The sequence below is a fragment of the Vespa crabro genome, chromosome 1 (genome assembly GCF_910589235.1).
Source record: "Vespa crabro chromosome 1, iyVesCrab1.2, whole genome shotgun sequence".
Taxonomy (NCBI): Eukaryota; Metazoa; Arthropoda; class Insecta; order Hymenoptera; family Vespidae; genus Vespa; species Vespa crabro.
The window spans coordinates 19,782,558-19,802,377 of record NC_060955.1 but is presented as its reverse complement, the minus strand read 5'-3'; the positions used below and the strand labels follow the sequence as shown (position 1 = coordinate 19,802,377).

General features: G+C 38.4%; 1 protein-coding gene across 6 annotated transcripts in view; it reads right to left on the bottom strand.

Moving 5' to 3' along the window:
- Window positions 1–50: 50 nt before the first annotated feature.
- LOC124426695 (serine/threonine-protein phosphatase 4 regulatory subunit 1-like) overlaps window positions 51–19,820 on the bottom strand; it is a 145,963-nt gene continuing 126,193 nt past the window's right edge. For 5 of the 6 annotated variants that reach the window (XM_046968724.1, XM_046968741.1, XM_046968770.1 and 2 more), the window contains 9 exons: window positions 12,726–12,838; window positions 7,288–7,430; window positions 7,009–7,149; window positions 4,138–4,308; window positions 3,765–4,048; window positions 3,436–3,655; window positions 2,347–3,357; window positions 1,987–2,263; window positions 51–1,765 (listed from right to left, as the gene is read on the bottom strand). In XM_046968724.1, coding sequence (XP_046824680.1) covers window positions 1,611–1,765; window positions 1,987–2,263; window positions 2,347–3,357; window positions 3,436–3,655; window positions 3,765–4,048; window positions 4,138–4,308; window positions 7,009–7,149; window positions 7,288–7,430; window positions 12,726–12,838 — 2,515 coding nt within the window. In that variant the 3' untranslated portion in view covers window positions 51–1,610. The remainder of the gene's footprint in view (window positions 1,766–1,986; window positions 2,264–2,346; window positions 3,358–3,435; window positions 3,656–3,764; window positions 4,049–4,137; window positions 4,309–7,008; window positions 7,150–7,287; window positions 7,431–12,725; window positions 12,839–19,820) is intronic. The other variant, XM_046968733.1, reaches the window with a different exon arrangement.

Genomic DNA, 19,820 nt, shown 5'->3' with positions numbered 1-19,820 from the left:
GGAAAGCTGTAACAACAGCGGGTGATAAGAGTTAAGTTATTGTCTTATGATTGTGTAACAAATCGCTTCAAGTATATTTCTTTGTCTTATTATGAAATACACACACAATATATTATACAGAATATTTTAAACAATACCATTCTCCTTTTCTCACAAATATTCACAATTAACGACTGTATTCGTTGCATACAGGATAATTACTGTAGCTTATAATCGTTCTTCGCCTTCGTGAAACCAATGATACGTGAACGTTTGATTTTCTTCCATAGTAGATGTAAAATATTTTTTGGGCATTGCAAGTTCGATTTAAATCATCTAATATATCCAGTAAAACTATCGACGTCCGCATATTCAACTTCGTAACACTATACAATTTGTTTTAAATTAAAAATTTCAGTTATTTCATCCTAAGCCCGCTATCCGTTTCGTACTTCCTTAAAATATTCGTATCGTACACTATTTATACACTATCCAACAATTTAATCGTCCGTGACTTATGAACTATTCTTATCGTGGTATCGGTTTTAAAAGTTGGCCTTAGACAAAAATTACTGCGCAAGAATTTTCTATTCCCCAAAAATTTTGGCGCAGTGCGAGGATTTCCAAAAATTCTCGTGGACACATTTGACATCTTTCTAATCTAAACGGTTCTATACAAACTCGTAACGTATATATGAAATATATCGCGCAGCGACGAATAGTTTATTACTGAATTGTTCGCTCGTATATTATTCAGCGTATCTTCGCGGTAAAGTCACGCGATTACGGCTTATTTAGAACATTGTACGTTAGAAAGATTTATCGTCGGTAGCGCGAATATTTTCTTTTTTTCTTTTTTCCTTTTTTTTTTTTTTTATTTCCCGACGTAGGCGTTTCTCTTCGATAACGTGTAAAATTTTTAAATAAATCGGGGGACGTATTCGCGCTCATGGATATAAAACTTCCTTTGCAAAGTTCTTTCCCAAGCAAAACAAAAGGGGGGGGAGGGGTGAGAGGGGGTGTGGAAAAGATGTATTAAAAAGTTGCTTCGAAGCGATCAATTAAAACAAAGAATAGAATAACATAAAATAAAATATGACCATGAGTGTATTTCACTCGTAGTTCTGCCTAAGATTCGCACAACCAAAGGTATATACCTTTTAGCAAAAAAACTATAAAAAGTCTTGACGGCGTGCTATTTTTCAATTATTAATATTTGCCTTATCCGAGTGGCCACTTACACGTAAAAAATGATCACAATATTTAACGCATGCATTCTTCTCGCGCGCTCTACACACATTCATCACAAATTGTTTCTTCATTCATACGTTTCCTTTAATTCTCTTCTCAGTGGCATACTACACGGTTCTCAGATTGTGGACAGCGTGACAACCCATATGTCTTTTTTTTTCATTATGTTTTTCTTCGTTGAATCATAAATACTTGTAACATTTCGACTATTCAATTTATCTTCAATTTATACTTCAAGTTCTCCTGTCGTAATAATTCCTATGATCGAAGGATATTGCGTGGAAGAACCGATGCACGTGCAATCAACGGTGTGACATAAAAGTTTTGTTTTTATCCTCGATATAATGAAAAGGATATTTATCCACAGAGATCATAAAATATTAAAATACTATATTTCTAGCCTGTTCCGTTTGTACATCCGACACGAGATGCTCTTCTCTTCCCGCCAAGATTCTGACGTCTCGATCGATATCTAAGCGCATTTGCTTAAGTCTTCTCTCTACGTTTTCTGCATGATCGTAACCTAACCAGTCTACTAAAAAAATGAACAAAGTAAAAAATTAAAATAATTTTAATACATATAATTATATAATAAATTATGATATATACACACATATATATATATATATATACACATACATATACATAACATACATACATACATGCATACATATATATATATATATATATATATATATATATATATATATATTTTCGTTATGTGTCAGATTATAATGCAATACGATATACACTTACTACCCATAGCAATTACATTCTGCGATAATGTCCTAGCTACGGCCAGTCTTACGTTTGGAACTTTATCCCAAGAAAGATTTAGTAGACTCGGTAACATTTCCTTGGCGAATTTCTCTCCGCTAATCGCATTGCCAGCAATCAGTTGTGCGCAGAGAAGAGCGTAGGTTTGCCTACGAACCCACTTACTTGTATTAATCGCAATTGTATCTCTGAGTTCCTGTATAAGTGCCGTGGCAAGAGGTTCATCGTTAGAAAGATGAGAGATTATTCGAGTAACCTACAAGAATGAAAATAGTATTGGTAACGGTAATATACAAGATATTAATTTATGTAAATATGATAAAGAATGTGATCAGTTACCAGTGTAAGCGCAACTTGTCTGACAGCGGCAACTTTATCAATGAGTAATTTAAGAGACAACGGTGCGATGTATTGCGCCACGTCGTTGGCATTAAAAAGAGTAACAACCTCGAGTAATTGGGTGGCCAATTCCTTTCTAAACCTCCAGTTCCATTCGTTATCCGTGACAAGAAAATTATGCAACCTCGGTAAATAGTGCCAACGATAATTAGGCTTGAGTATTTTAAGAAATGTCGCTAGGTGTTTCAAAACACCGATTCTAACTTCATCAAGATCCTTAATAAAGCCGTCATATATAGGCACGAGATCAGTGGCAGTAAGTTCTTCGCCCAATATTATGGCTATTTCATGAATGCTAGAGGCTAAAGTACGCCTGACCTTCCATTGTTTCGCACCCGCCAATGATTGATACGCTTTCTTTAAATAAGGCCAATTCTCTTTTCCTAATGTCAACGTGACCGCGGGAAAACTGAAGGCACAGTGATACGAAATTTCTCCTTCCTCGCATAGCTCTGGCTCAGCCATGGATACAAAATAATCAACTAGATCTTGAGGTACGATGTCTTGCTTATTATTTTTAGATTCGTGTTTCCTGAGAAATAGGGACGCATTTAAATTACTTTTGTCCAGAGATAAATTGGATATATCTATGGTCTCGGCGCTGTCATCGGCCCATATCGATGAACGACTATTATCATCTTCATCGTCCTCTTCCTCTTTCTGTTGCTTTTTGTTATCAATTTTTCGATTATCAACGTTAATGCTACATTTTGCCGTACTTTCGTCTTTTTTCTTTGATATCGTCAAATTGCTCCCCTTGGTAGGATCATCCTTTTTATCTTGCGCATTTTCATTAGTCGACTTATTCGTTTCCGAGGACTTTTGAGCGGCTTGGACTAAGGGATCATCAAGAGGTATTTCCGGTGGTATGTAATAATATAGAAACGTATTAAATTTTTCGGTATCGTCCGGATCATTTTGTTCGTTTTCCGTCGCTTGCTTTTTTTGCGTCTGCGATGATAAAATCATTAAATGCGATTATTAACAATGCTTTTGCCATTGATATTTAATTTATTCAATGTTCCGTACCTTCGTTTTGTGCGCTCTCAGGGGAAGATTGGACATATAGTTTTTTTGAGTATGCTCGTACACTTCCATCAGACAACCGATATCGAGTACATCTCTAATGTCGTAATCTTCCGAATCCAACGTTTGATTCCGTATCGCACACTTAGTCGGAAAAATTCCTTCATACGAGTATCGTATGCCCGATGTAAAATCTCGTTCGATACTGTTATTCTTATCGATACTATAATCATTATTATATTATTTTGCTGTTGTTGTTCTTGTTCTTGTTATCATCATTATTATAATTGTAATATATTAATATTCTATATCAATAAGTAAACTAAATTCACCTGAAATTATCGTCTTGCTGATTGGTGAAAACAAATTCGCCATCTTGATTATAGGTCACATTAGTGAATTGTTTTGCAAAAGTAGATATGAAAGGACCAAGAATTTGAAATGCGCTCGCTCGTACCCACTTGGAGTCATCGTTGAGATGCGTTGCTAAAATATCAGCCAATAGTATTCGACGATATGGATATGTGACGCAACAGGAAACTGGCATCATTACGTCGACGCAAGCTTTCCTAACTCCCCAAACGTTGTCCAGGCATAATTGGACAAATATTGGAAACTGAAATATAACATTATTAAGAGATAAAAAAATTATTACATTGTTTTCCAATATAAAACTTTTGTTCTCTCCTTTAACATTGTATTTACCAATTTATAAAGAAGAGCTTTCCTTCCTACCGCGACACACATTTCCCCAAAATGTACCACGCACATCCTTCTTACGTGGATGATATTATCTCCACAAAGAGCGATGTATCTGTCCAAGAAGACCTTTTCTGTGAGCTCTTTACCAATAAGCAGTGCCATTTTACTCATGAGCTGTGGGCCGACACAAAATGCGATATAATGCTTAAGGGGGTACTAGGAAAAAATCATCATTAACTCGGGAATAAATGAATTGTGAAAGGTTTAACCGTATATTTTTTTTTTATATATGTAAAACTCAAATAAATCGTACGTTCACATGTTATTATTGAATATACAAAATTAAAAAATAGTAATACATCATCAAGTACGAGAGATTACATTTAAGATACAACAAAGAAATACAAAATATAAATTAACAAAAAAAAAAAAAAAAAAAAAAAAAAAAAAAAATACGAAGAAGAAATTAAACATTATACACGCATCTTCTCGAAGGTTCATATCGTTCCGTCCCGCTCATCAAAGCTGGCTGTGATATGAGAGCGTAAAGAGAAACCACATCACAACCACTCTGACGGGAGGAACAGTCGATCGGTCTGTTGTTGTCTATAAAACTGAAAAAATTTGAATGCATAGATCAAAAAAAAATAAAAAAAAAAAATAAAAAAAAAAAAAATAAAAAAAAAGAGAAAGAAAAAAGAAAACCTTTGATTACATCATTTGAAAGGAATCTTACAGCATACAATACACATTGAAAGAACGTTGAATCTTGAAATCCTGTCGAGTTTGATTTCTTCGATGGAAAATCGAGTCGCAGCCCTCATCAAAGCTGGCTGTGATATGAAGTTTCATTAGCATACAACAACCACTTTGTGAGCGACGCGAACGCGAGAACTTTTTAGCTCTAGGAATTTCAGTCTTCTATGAAAAAAAGTTTGGGATCAGTTGGAGTCCGATCTTCTTGGAGTTTTCTTCGTGAACGAAGAAGGAGGCTGCCTCCCTTTATCTTTCTTTTTTTCTCCCTCTTCCTCTCATTCTTTCGTATTCTCCCTCTTTTTTTTCTTTTTTTCTTTTCTTTTTTGCTATCTGAGTTAGTCTTTCTCTTCCTTGGGCGCGTAGGAGGAAGGAGGTCGAGGAACGTGCGGGCCCAACGATGCGAAAAAACATCGATCCAAACATCAAAAATGGCTGTGATATGAAATCAAAAGAAAAGGCTACACGTCACAGCCAATTTGACGATTGGATCGTGTTTCCTTTTGTCTCCAACATAATAATCTGGCTTGCTCGCTCGATTTTTTCCCCGATGTTGATACACGATCGCCGAGCGTGATTCGTATCTGAAAAGCAATCATCTTTGGTAAAACGGTTAAAGGGGAGGGAACACGCGACCGGCATGAAAAAAGCAATATTATTCTGGAGGATCCCTTGACGATCGGTTCTGCGGGCCAAGGTCATCAAAATGGCTGTGATATGACTCGCAACATTCCACAGCCAATTTGATTTATCGGACCGCAAAAGGTTCTTAAACTTTCGCTTTGCTCTTAGTACCTTTTTATCCGCCATTCGTTGCTCCCAGCAGCTCTTCCTCTTCTTCATTAGATTTCTTCGATCTCGTGTACTCGATCATCCGTTCCTCTTCCTTTCTCTCGTATCTTCTTTCTTTTTTTCTTCCTTTGTTCTTGATTCTTTGAAACAACACGCTTGTTTTGCGTCAACATTCTCTCCATCACTCACACACACACACACACACACATACCCGCACGCACGCACACACACACACACACACTCTCTCTCTCACTCTCTCTGACTGACTCATACACTCACTCATTCAATCACTCATTCATTCACTCTTGTTCTTCTTTCTCTCACTCAACCTCTCGCTCTCGTTTAAACAGTGTTGAGGACGGACACAATTTTGCTCATCAAAGCTGGCTGTGATAGTTGATCTCTATGACAAACCAACTTTGATGGTAAAAGCATGCCCCTATCGATCGAGGATCGTGCTCGCCGTGCTTTACTTCTCTAATGGTCTATCTCCTCCTTCCATCTTCCTCACACATTCTCTCTCTTTCTCTCTTTCTTTCTCTCTCTCTTTCTCTCTCTCTTTCTCTCTCTCTCTCTCTCTCTCTCTCTCTCTCTCTCTCTTTTCCAACAAATCCCGTCACTACTCCTTCGCGTCGTAGGAGACTAATAACAAATGTTATATTGGCGATGGGTCGCATGAAAAATTTCGCGTTCAACGAAACTTTGAAAAAAGAGAAAAATACTCAAGGGGGGAAAGAAAATGTAGGGTACGTGCTCCGATTCTCGTGTCGACGAGGTTGAAGAGGTTGAAGGGGTTCAACGAACGCCACATGAAAGACAAGGTAGTGAGACGCGATTGCGTGAGAACATCTCACTACCCATGTCTTTCAGGCGGAATCCGCCGAAGAGATATAATGTGGGGCGCAGGCTTGGATCGGTGGTAATGTTAAAAGAATTTACTCGGAGGCGAGTACTTGAGAAGGAGACTAAAGAAGAGCATAAATCGTTTCGTTCTCTCGGTGCTCTCTCTCTCTCTCTCTCTCTCTCTCTCTCTCTCTCTCTCTCTCTCTGTTTCTCTTTCTGGTTATTTACTAACTCGTTCTATCGTTGAACTTTTTGTAATAAATACGTTTCCTTGTTAACGCCATTCTCGTTCTCAAGTGCTCGTGTTTGCTCGAAAAAAAAAGAAAAAAAAAAAAAAAAAGAAAAGAAAAAAAAAGAAAAGAAAAAATAACGAAACGACGACGCGACAGGCACGGATAAATGGATGACACGAGATAAGAAGGAATGACAAAATGGGTGCTCTGTGGTTTGGGAGTCAAGGAAAGGAACAGTGAGATGGAAACTTACAGAAATGCCTGAATTCAAGTAGTCGACGGTCATGCGGGATAAGCTCTCTACTATCGGGCAGATTTCGGTCTCAATAGTCTTCGTGTCTAACAGGCCGCGTTTGATCAAAGCTAATAAGGCCTCTTGCGCCGATTGTCGTACCTGCAAGGTGAAGAACAGCGATAGCTTAAGTGCCTCGATCTTTCGCGGGTTTCTCCGAACGTCGGGGAAGAATAGAAGAAACAGGGTAATAGCATGGGGAAGAATGTCACGTACGTTCGATTGAAAATCTTTACTCACTTGATTGTCCATATCTAGAAGGTATTTTCTGATAATACCAAGGATGTGATTGTGGAGAACATCGCCAAATAGATGAGGAGTATCCTGGCAGATCATGGCAACGTATGGCAATTGTTCCACCAAGTCCGAACGAATAGGAGGCTCTGAAAGAAAATTAGTTCTTGAGATAATTAAAAGATAATAGTCCATTTGTACGGTTTCTAATAGGCTTTACATGAATAGTAAATATATCAATGAAAAAAGATCTATAAAGTCGTAAACGAACTATCTCATTTAGAAGCGGGGGAATAGTAATAATCAAGGGAGTTTCGATTATTACCACGCTCGCAAACGAGATCCAAATTACAAGTTTTGTGGTTAACACGACGTGGTAATTCCATGGAGTCGCACTATCACTACTTTATCCGTAAAACATATGTTTCGTACAAATACAATGTCAACCTGACGATCATAGATATGACTATCCTTTATGACAATAACTTCGCGCATGATTTAGCTTAATATCTTCCCTATATTTTGTACAATAGATCATTATGACGACGATCGAGTTGAGAAGAAAATGAATGAAATTAGAAAAATAAAACGCGAAATGGAAATTAGGAAAAATCGAGAGCAGAAAGAAGAACGAGGTATCAACTGTCTTTTCAAAATCATTTGATCGAATGATCCAAAAAGCCGACAATTGCAGATCTATATTATTCATAGTTATTGACATAGCAGAAAACAAAATCTTTTTCTTGTAGGTCTTTATGGTCAAACACGAGAAACACTCGACGAGTTCAACAAAAAACACGAAGTAAAAGACGTAGGAAACAAAAAAAAAAGAAAAAAGAAAGAAAGGATAGAAGAAAAAGAGAGAAAGAGAAAAACGAGAGGCTATTCTTCGATGACGTCTCTCAACCTTAGTGGTTCCAGGTCGAGGTCCCTTTTACAACGAAATACCTGAATGGCGAAAAGTGGACATAAGGGTGCACGAAAAAGAAGTCGGTAAACTGGCGCTTCTACCGATTAGGAAAACTCGCACCTTTCCGAGAGGGCCAGCTTTAAGCGAGAGACCTTCATAAAAGGAGAAAATTCGCAGCCGACCATTAGCGAACATACTTGTTCTCTTTCTCTTCTTCACTCTCCGTCAACGTAGTGGTCAAGCGGTCCAGATGGACTAACTGCGCTGCTGCAATTATTGCGGAGGAGGATAATGCCTGGAGAATTCGTACCGCGAAAATGAGCATTGTGTAAAACTTTATACGAAACTTCACCTCTAGTTACCATCAGTTACTATCGTTTGCTACAATCAGAGAGGAAGAAAGTTTACGAGTAAGTACGTGATATTGCATGGGACAGAATGATCGTAGATTTTTTCTTTTTTCTTTTTATTATTATTATTATTATTATTATTATTATTATTATTATTTAAGTCACACGTAGGCGTCAAGATTATCCTAAAACTTCCTTGATCGAGTTAATAATCAAATAGATTGAAGATGTAACAATTATGTTATCATCTTCAAGTACGAATAAGTTACGAAAATATAATTGTATGCTCACCATTTATAGAATCAACGAAAAAGATTATATCCATAATTAGGGAATTAATTTCGTTTCTGAACATCACTCGTTGCATCGTGACACACTTCATCGTCGTATATTATCTTGTAAAAATTGTTACGAATATATTTCGAAATATCAAAAGACACTATTATAACGCATGGCGGAAAATATTTGAACTCTCTTTGAACTCAAAATTAATAGAGAAAACGAAGAAAAATAAAAAAAGCAAGACGAGGAGGAGGAGGAGGAAGAGCCAAATGTTCACGATCAAAAAGCATAGGCGCGACTGAAGGTAAAGTTTGGCTTCCGGGAAAAATATATCTACCCTTGAAAAGCTTTTCAAAGTGGTGGGGATAAAACTACTACTGCGTAGTATGGACCCTAGAACTAAAGGGCCTCATGGTGAGTAGTGGGAGAAAAACGGGAATGAGGGTGGAAGGATATGGTTTGAAATGGATTTTAAGGTTAGAGCATAGCTGTTTAGGAATTTTGAAAATGTTTTTAAGAAATATATGAAAAAGATCAATGAGTTTTAGGAATATATAGCGCGCGGAATTCGTACGTCTCATCCTCTCAGCACGTACACAATAGTCCTAATAATTTCCTCCTCCTCCACCTCCTCCTCCTATTTTATCCATTTCTCATGATTTTCTCATCTTATTCCACGCTCGAGATTTTTTTTTTCTCCTATCATCTTTATTTCTTATTTTCTGATACACTCGTACACAGCTTCGTTCATTAATCACTTCGAGGGTCTTATCTTCTTCTCCGCCTACCTTATCCTTGTCCCTTCTCTAGATCCTACCGAAAATATCCCGGCGGGGTCCTTCAGGAATCTGTCTTTAAAAAAAAACAGTACGAGAAACTCTGTGTAACGTTTAAATTCCATCGTTAAAAGCTTCTTCGTTTGTACTTCCTTTTCTCTCTCTCTCTCTCTCTCTCTTTCTTTTTTCTTTTCTTTTCTTCTTGACCTTTCGTTTTCCCGGTACTTTGATTTTTTATTTAAATATTGATAAGCTCGACAAAAGGAATACTTTCTTCCGAGAGAAAATATAAAATCGTTTGGTTAATTGAACGTACGGAATAATGATTACCCACGAATTGACTTTAATAAAGAATATAATTTAACACGTAGAGAATACAATTAAATTGCGATGATAAATTTAATCCTTACTAATAGTTGAAAAGAAAAAAGATAAGAAATTAAGGTTGATAGCTGTGAAAATCATTTTAATCGTCGTAGTTTATAATGTTTGTCTGTTTTCGTCAGTCTGTTGTCTACGTTTCGATATTGTATTTGTTAATTAACCAGATTGCTATAGATCGCTATAATACAATGAAATCTATCGATCAAGAGATAACATTGTCTTTTGTTAAAACGATAACGAGAAGAAAAAAAAAGATGAAAAATTGGATCGTAATGACAATCGGCTTTTCAGTCCGTTTTCTTTCGAAATTCCAAAAATACGTAAACTCATCGAAAACATGGTAGAAGAAGAAAAAGAAAAAGAAGAAGAAAAAAGAAAACGCGTGTCGCGTGCCCCGTTTCCTGAATCGTGGGATGTCGCGACCCTTCGTTCTTATTCCCTAACGTAGAAACACCGGTGGTGGCACGTGTTACGGGCAAGATGTTTCATAGATCGCGTCTAAAAATAGAAAAAGGAGAGAAGGAATACGAGGGTCGAAACCACCGGGCCCCTTGCACCAGGATGCACCGTTTGTCAACGGGTGCTCGTTGCATTTTTACGACAACGAGGGAGGGCCCATCGAATTTCTTCCTTCCTGAGCAGAAGATTTCCTCAAAAACAACATCTGACTCTTTCTCTCTTTCTCTCTCTCTCTGTCTGTCTGTCTGTCTGTCTAAAACGTCTCTCTATATCCTAATTCATTCGCTCTATTAAAACTCTTACGATTTACTCTTTTACTTTCCCCTTTACGAAAGTCTGGATATCGTCCGTTCATAAATGAACTCTTGAACGTGCTAATATACTACGAGATGAAATCTACCGTGTTATAAACAGTTTTTATATAGAATTACGAAAAAAGAACGTTTAATGGCCGTGATTCTAATGTTGACATTAAAAACGTGCTTTTTTAATACGACGAAACAGGAGCAACTGTTTCGTAATTGTTTTAAGAAAAATATCTTTTTCGAAACGTTTCATATGAAATTATTTCATTTGCACGTATTGATATTGTACGAGGGGAAAACGATTCAATAATAAAGTTTCGAGATACATTTAAAAGATTATGTAAAAAAATAAGATCTAAAAAGATTATGTGTCATTTTTTTTATTTTTTATTTTTTCTTACCTGCGAGCAAGAAGAAAGACTCTTTTTTTTTTTATTCAGGACGAAGTCCTATGAGTTAGACTTACCCTCGCTCTTATGCTTACCAGACAACTGGAGGCAAGCCAAACATAATTACGTGGACGATTTCGTATTCACGAAGAGCATTTTCCCTACATTTTCCTTTTATGGTTAACACAATAATCGGCCGTATACTTTGTTTTCGAGTGCATCAAGAGAAAGAAATGCAAAATGAAGTTTTTCGTTTTGTCGGATGGCAAATTCAAAGCAAGCACCATTTGCATTTCGTTTTAACATTGCAATTTAAAAATGACCCCGAGCTCGGAACGTACCTACCTCTATCTTCTTTTTTCTTTTGTAATTTTATCTATCTGCCAGTTTCGTTCATTCTCCCATTCTAAAGAGGACAGTAAAAAAAAAAAAAGAAAAAGAGAGAATAGAAAAGAAAAAAAGAAAACGCGGCCGTTCTATGAGTATTTATATATAAAAGCGTGTTGATAATTTTTGAACGAGCGAAAAAGTTAAAAAAAGAAAAAAGCGTAGGTGGAACAGGAGGGAGATAATCATAGAAATAGCATGTGTGTGATGCGTCGAAAATACGTGGGGTCATCCCATGACATTCCGGAAGGGCACGCGCCTTACCGGAAGCAGGACTAATCCGTCATCACCTCCCGCATGCTCCTCTTTTCCGTTCTCCTCTCTTTCTCTGTCTCTCTCTCTCTCTCTCTCTCTCTCTCTCTCTCTCTCTCTCTCTCTCTCTCTCTCTCTGTCTCTCTTTCTTTCCCGTCATTTAACCGTCCAACGTTCAACGACACGCGTTCTGTCTTCTTTCAAAAACGCCCCCCATGCTGTCTGTCGGTAGACATACCGCTTGCTTGCTCACGACTTGATCGCTATTTCTCAAATCTTCTTCTATTTTCGTCCAAATAAGCCAGTCTATTAGCCGAAAAAACGAATGGCCAGGATATTAACTATTCGTGTAATCATAATGGATAGAATGATCAAAGTGAAATGTACAGAGAAGTTGTTTACTCAACTTACTGATTTGTGAAATGAAATAATTAAAAAAAAAATATATATATATATATATATATATATATATATATATAAAGAAAAATGAAGAAAATATAAAGTAAATAAATGTTTATTTTAAATGTTAATATGATCATATCAAAACGCGCACGATATATGTACGTATCGAAGGATTTGGCTCAGAATTGATCGTGTCCAATCCTTCAATTATTTGAAAACATTCATGCCAATGCAATAATTACAGGCAACATCAAAGCTTGAAAAGTAAATCATTTTGATAAGAATATTTATCCTTGGGTTCTGAGAAAATAAATTGAAATTTATAATTCCTTTTTTTATCAAACAGAATTAATCGAATATCTTTTAAACAATCTGATTATGGCTCATTCTTCTTCGTCTTATTCAAACAACAGATTTAAATTTATTTTATCTCGAGCAAACGAAAAGATTTCTTACATTGACGCGATAGTGCGAAGAAAAAAAAGAGGAAGAAAAAAAAGAAAAAGAAAAAGAAAAAGAAAATTCAAGCGTTGATTAAGTTCGTTTACCTGGATCATCGCTTATCTGATGGACGTATTTCATGTATTCTTCAACTGGGAGCTTGGTTTCGGTGTTGGCAGCTGATCGAAAGATTTCTACCAAAATACGACCGACCATCTGTCTGTAACAGAAAAGAAAACAAAACTTGTTAAACGAGAATTTTCGACATTTAAAAAGGGATCTCAAATTACAGTCGATTATAGTCGTACCGTACAACATCGAAAGGATCAAAGGAAAAAATGATAAAGGATCAATCAACTGACGGAAGTTATACATCAATTTTTGCAGAATCTCACGAACGACCTGGTATATTATAATTTCGCATGCGTTTACGCAATTGATCGTTCCGTAAAAGTCGAGTGTCTGATATAATGCATGCGAATACATCGTCGTCGTCGTCGTCGTCGTCGATGCGATTTGATTTATAAGACACGCAACGTGCGATCGACGATTATTCACGCTTCCCGACGTCCTTATATTACCGCGTGCATCCTTGCGCACGACAATGCATAAGGAATGAGCCGAGAAAATGTGGATTTACCGAGAGAGATTTTTCATCGTTTAACATCGACGAGGGTGAAACGAATTTACGCTTTGCCACGTACCCGCTTCTATCTTTTGAGCGACACGAGTAACGTGATTACATTTTTCCTATACGAACTCGCGTTGCTCGTAGAACAATTTTCGAATGATAAATATTAGGAGAGAAAATCAGGTTCGGACGTGTTTAAGATACTCGGGGTATTAAAAAGTACGGGAGTGGGGGATGAAAGAAAAGAGAAAACGAAAAAAAAAAAAAAGAAAAAAGAGGAAAAAGAAAAAAAGAAAAGAAGAAAGAAAAAAAAAGGAAAAAAGGATAAAAGAAAAAAAGAAAAAAAAAAGAATGAAAAAGAAAAAGAAATAGAAAAAGAAAACGGATAAGGGTCGAACGTCTTGAGCGAGTAGCAAGGCAAGAGCAGCCATGGAGGCGGCGAGTTCGAAAAGAGGAAAGAGAAGAAGAGGGGTAGGTAGGAAGTTGTAAGAAGAGAGGAAGACGAAGAAGATACGTGCGGTTCGATCACGGCCCACTCAGCCCTCCTTTGCTTTAAAATGACTTCCCCTTACCGCGTGGCGGCTATGTACTAGGCGTAAAGCTTCTCTCCACTCTCGAGGCACGCTATATGCCACGAGGATAACCGAAATAGGCCGAACGTAGCCGAAGGAGAAGAGTCGGAGGGGAAGGTAAGAGAAGAGGGGATAGAGAGACGACGTCGAACGAGACGCCACTGGCGGGGTACCCTGCCCTACCAGAGTCCCGGAGGATGTCTGGGGGTGGGGGAGGCCGTTCTCCAAAGTCGTTGGAGAACGAGCTGAGTCTCGGTACCGCCCGTGAACGCCTACCGTGCCGGCGAAAACATGGCCGCCACCGGCCGACCGTCTTCTTCTACGCGTTCCTATCCCTACATCCTCGGCCCTCCCGCGCGCTAACGAGTCCAAAGTCCCTACTCCCTTTTCTTACCGTTTGTTCCCTTTGCGACACTCTTCGAACTCGAATTAAATATTATGAGAACTTGATTGAGAATGCATAAGAAATTGATCTGCGAATTTTAATAAAGATCGATAACGCCCTTGGGATCGATCGATTTTTTCTTCTATTCTTTTCTTTTTTTCTTCTTCTTCTTTTTTTTGCCCTTCTTTTTTTTTTCAACAACAACTTCTCACTTCGGGCATTCTCTTTTATTATGTATCATTTATTAAAAACTTGAACGTTGATTGTTAGAACTTTTTTAAAGTCATATAATTTTTTAATGAATACATATTTAAATATCTTAGTAATATTATTCTATTAGGTATATTAGTATCACGATATATTTACAAAACGATCGATACTCGTCAAACTATTAAAGGGGCTTTTCTGACTATATAATACAACAAAAACTAGTTTACAAGATCCTCGTGTACGAACTATTAGCACGCATGTTAACAATTTCATGTGTATATTCAGCATCTAAACATATAGACAAGGACTTCCTCATCAAAGACATTCACGTTACTTGCGTAAGTGGTACAAGATATGAAGGCGCACCGTGTGGCTTCGTTCTCCGCGAAATTTCATACTCGAGTTTAATCAAGTTTTCTCAAGATAGAGATTCGCCAATTTTGGTCTTCCTCTCTAGTTGTAGGCATAAACCTGTTATTGGTAGATAAAATGCACATACATATCGATATACAAATTTTGATATATTTATAACTTAGAAAACGACATATAAAAGATCTTCGAAAAAAAAAAAAAATAGAAAAAACAAAAAACAAAAAAAAAAAAAGAAAAAATACAAAAGAATAGAAAAATATCCTTGATGTGATTAGATACTCGACCAAATATATCATAGTCAAATACCACAAACGTGATTCTTTTTAAAGTGCTATTTTTTATGATGTTATTTTTTTTAAAGTACCGAATTATATGCTATTATTCGAAGAAACAAATTGTCATCGAAGAAAATTCGTCAAAACTATTTTTATTTAACACCGTACATTACGTACATTAACTAAGTTAAGATAGAATAATGAATATAAATCAGCTGAAATTAATCAGTTCGACTAGGAAAGATCTGAATTTCGTTCGAAAATATCAATCTATTCTTGTTCGATTTACCGGAAACGAATAAATTTATCTTCCTTCATTTCGAATTATGAGTAGTCAATATTCGGATCGTTTGAAATGCTTTCATTTCGTTCAAGATTTAAGAAAGATCCGCATCTCTTTTTCTAGGTAAATAGAAGCTCCTCTCTGTCTGTCTGACTCTCTCTCTCTCTCTCTCTCTCTCTCTCTCTCTCTCTCTCTCTCTCTCTCTCTCTCTCTCTTCGATTTTTCTTAGGACGACGAAAAGTACTTTCCGCCAGACAAGACACGTTCCCATGACCTCAAAAGGTAGGGCCTTGCCCTTCTTCTCATCCTCAACGATGGTCTTTCTATATACGAAGGGGAAGACCGATTGAAAGAAGGAGAGTCCCCACTTCTCCATCGAAATTCGCGGTCATATACAAGGCTTCTACGTACGGTACTTTCCACGAAATCTCTTTCACACGCCTTTTTCTATTCCATATCGATTTACTTATACACCTTTGCATCATCATTTCATCCTTTTCTTTTTGAATGATTTACAAAGAAAAAAAAAAAAAAAAAAAAAAAAAAAAAAAAAAGCGAATTATCAAATAAATTTTTATTTATATTCCGTGAGTGTTTCCAAAATTTAACGACGATGTTTAACGCGAACAAAGGAACGTAAAATAAAAATTCGACAATGTTCAACGCGATTTAAAGAAGGTTGACATGATCTCTTTCCAGGTGCATGTTATTAACGAGGGAAATATAAAGAGATGAACTAGAAAGGGATGAGACAGATAAATAGAGAAACAACGAACTGTCGAGAAAAATTGCTGCTGGGTGAAATCCATCTAAGCATCTGTCGTATCTACGCTTAAAGAACCGTAGTCGATAATCGGCTTTAATATCTAGTACCTATGAACGACGATCGATATTACGTCGATCCTAGGGTCGAAAAACCCGATTAGTTAAACGATTTCGAACGATTTGTCTCGCATAACGAATGAAGAGAAAGAGAAAGAGAGAGAGAGAGAGAGAGAGAGAGAGAGAGAGAGAGAGAAAATCGACGTATACGTGTGACATATTTCGGTCGATTGTACGAGGATTTATCAGGAACTAGGGCAGCAGGATTTGGACAAAGGAAGGAAGAAAAGGTTTTCGTCGACGATTTGGCATAATTTCCGAAGAGAAAAGAGGAGAAAGAGAAAAAGAGAGAGAAAAATCAATCATCTTGCGTGCGAAAAAAATCAATAAATCGAATTCGAAATCGTTGCCGTTGAGAAATTCGAAAGATAAAAAGAAAGAGAGAGAAAGAGAGAAAGTAGAATAGTAATTTTCACAGTCAACTTTCGAATCCGTTTAGGCGCTAAAAAAACAAAACTATTGCAAATAATCGCGATTATGGTTAAGGTGGATGCCGAATAAGGCAGAGAGATTAGCGCTTAGTCTTCCGATTGCTTTATGGTTTCACGCTTTTCAATGACAATGGAACGTTGAACCGTCTTTCGAGAAACCGTTCCTGGTGCTGAAAGGAAGCGCGTTTAGAGAAAGGAAGGGATCGTGACGTTAATGACTGTGAGGGAAAATGAAAGAGGAGCACCAAAACTCTCTTCAACCCCTTTATTATTGGGACAAATATTTCGGTAGACGAGAGCCATCTTATAAATTTCTCGATAGATTTTCTTCTTTCATATGCCGGCCACCCATCCTGAAATCTTTACTTCAATTGAAAATCTTTAATGGACTTCAATATCGCACGATATCATGATAAATATCGCGTGCACATACGTGTTTGTTTTTTCCAACAATTTATCGCCGTATTCGTCGTTAAGAAGTTTTAGTTAGATAAATTTTATGCGTGAATATTCACTCAGAAAATATAAACATGGAACGACGAAGAAGAGTTTGACGATCCTATGAGGTATGAGGTAATAAAGTGTATGAGAGAGAGAGAGAGAGAGAGACGATTTGTCTTTCAATTAAGTTACGCGCCTTTCCACGCCGAACTCCTCTTTAATGACTGTTAACAACGTACAAATTATCCACCTTTGATTAAGAACTGTAATTAGTGATGCTCACCCGTACGTAGTAATCGAGACTCTCGTAATATTTAGAACGCAGATGTTAGTGAGAGGGAAATAGAGAGAGACAGAGAGAGAGATAGAGATGGAGATAGAGAGAGAGAGAGAGAGAGAGAGAGAAGAGTGGAAGAAGAAGAAGAGCAGAGCGGGGAAAATTATCACGAGGTTGTGGTATTCGTTATTAAGGTGCTCGTTTTCTGCGGCGAAGACAACGAGATTATAGTTAAAGAGCGTGTAACTCGTTATTACGTCGTCGCGCGCGGCGCGTTACTTTCTCGATAGCGAGTTTTCCGCGTCGAAGTTTGGCGGAAGTTCATACGATACGACACTCCGCCGCCTTCTAATAAACTAATTCTACTAACAGCACTAACCATAATATAACGGTCATTAATTCTCTCATATCGGTCCATACCGTCGTCCCGTAATTAAGGCTAACAATTTGCAAAGTATCGAAGTAACATTAAGGGCGCTTGGGTAGATGCACGAGATCGATCGAGTCGCGGTGTAATCTACAATTTACACATAGAGAATAAGAGAAACGACGATTAAGAGAAAGAAAGAAAGAAAGAGAGAGAGAGAGAGAGAGAGAGAAAAGAAAAGACGGAAAAGTCGCGCCCGTTCTCGCTTTCCGTTCTTAGAAAATATCCAAAAAAGGAGAATCAACCTTGCCCTTTTATTGCCCGGTTCGCATCGGTTGCCGCGACCGGCAGCAGCATCTCGTGAAGCGATCCATCCGTGACATGTGGTAGTTTCTAATGTCGTGCTCACGGTCGCAAATCAAAGAGATTTATATTACCCTTTAAGTACAACACCGGCGTCTCCCGCAGCGCTCCTTTAAATCTTACCTTAGACTCAACGCTGCTAGACACCTTTTCTCTACCTTCAAATACCACGGGGGATACTAAAAGTACGATGGATATATAACGTGGTGGGAAATCTTCCTCGAATCTATCGAGCCGCCTAATTTTTCCTTGGGTAAACGCGTTCTCGTGATACTTGGGACGAAAAAGAAAAAAGAGGGAAAGGGAGAAGGAGAAGAAGACGAAGAAGACCAAGAAGACGATGACGAAGAAGAAGAAGCAACAACGAGCTTTGGCGTGAGCGTAGGCTCGAGAGTCGATGGCCATGAGGACGATGGCATGCGCGATTCGCGGCTAAGCGGTTTCTCGTGGAACGGCATAACGCGGTCGACTCCTTCGAAGACTCGAAGAAGAGAGGTGGAAGGAGGATGGAAAAAGGAGAAGAAAGAGAGAAGATGAGGGAGAAGGATGAGGATGAGGATGAGGATGAGGATGAGGAGGAAGGGGTAAGAGGAGGAGAAAGAGAAAGGGCAGAGTCTGGTAGCGGGGTCTCTGTGCCATGAAGGGACTCTAGAGAGAAGGAATGTTGTTGTTGTGCCGGGAGACGGTTGGGGCGGCGGCGGCGGTGGTGCTGGAAGGGGAGGGTAAGGGGGAGGGAACGGGGGTCGACGGTCAGGGAGTAGGAGGGGAGGCAAAGTCAATGCACCGCGAGGGAATGCAGCGCGCGCTGCGCCGAGGAGTCAGCCACTGCGAGATCGAACGACCGAGTGTTGTGTGTTCATCTCTGTGTAAGTCCCTTATACCTACGTGATGCGGCAAACGTGTATATATGTATGCCCGCGCGTATGGGTCTATGTAAGAGGAGCCTGTGTGTCAGAGTGCATTCTGCCGTACGTTTTACGACAAACCAACTTGTCCCGGCTATGATGCTCTTTCTCCCTCCTTCTCTTTTTCTCGCTACCCTTTTCTGTGTTCTCCTTCTTCCTTCAAATAGAAAGAATAAGAGAGAAAGATCCATCGCACGCGTCGCCAGTGTAAAAGCATTTGCAGAAGATGCTTTCACGAGCGTCGACTTCTGCCGGAATGGATCGTAAGTGCGAGCGAACGCGGCTCGCCGGTTTCGGCCGGATTTATCGTCCTAATTATTTGGAATGCACGACGTCAACCAATCCTCCCACCCCCTCTTCTCACTCTCTCTCTCTCTCTTTCTCATTCCCTCGGTATCTATCTCTATCCGCTGTTCATGCGGGATACGGCGTGTCTTCCTCGCACGGCGTACGAGTCATCCTCGTTCTCTCTCTCTCTCTCTCTCTCTCTCTCTCTCTCTCTCTCTCTCGTTAATCGAAAAGTACGAGAGAACAAAGGCGGCTCGAGGCAAAGCGAGTGTGCAAAGAAGATGAAAAATAAAGACGGAGACGAAGGGATGCCGCCGTCTTAAGGAACGAGAGAAAGAAGAAAGGATCAGCCTGTTCTAACAGGCGCTTCGACGCGTTGGAAAGCGCGAATTCCTACGTGTGGTCGTCGCCCTTGCAGTTCAGTCACTCTTCTACCATTTGTATTGCCCTCGTATATATAAACATACATACATATATATACACATATACTCTTCGAAACAAGGAGAAAAATAAGAAGAAA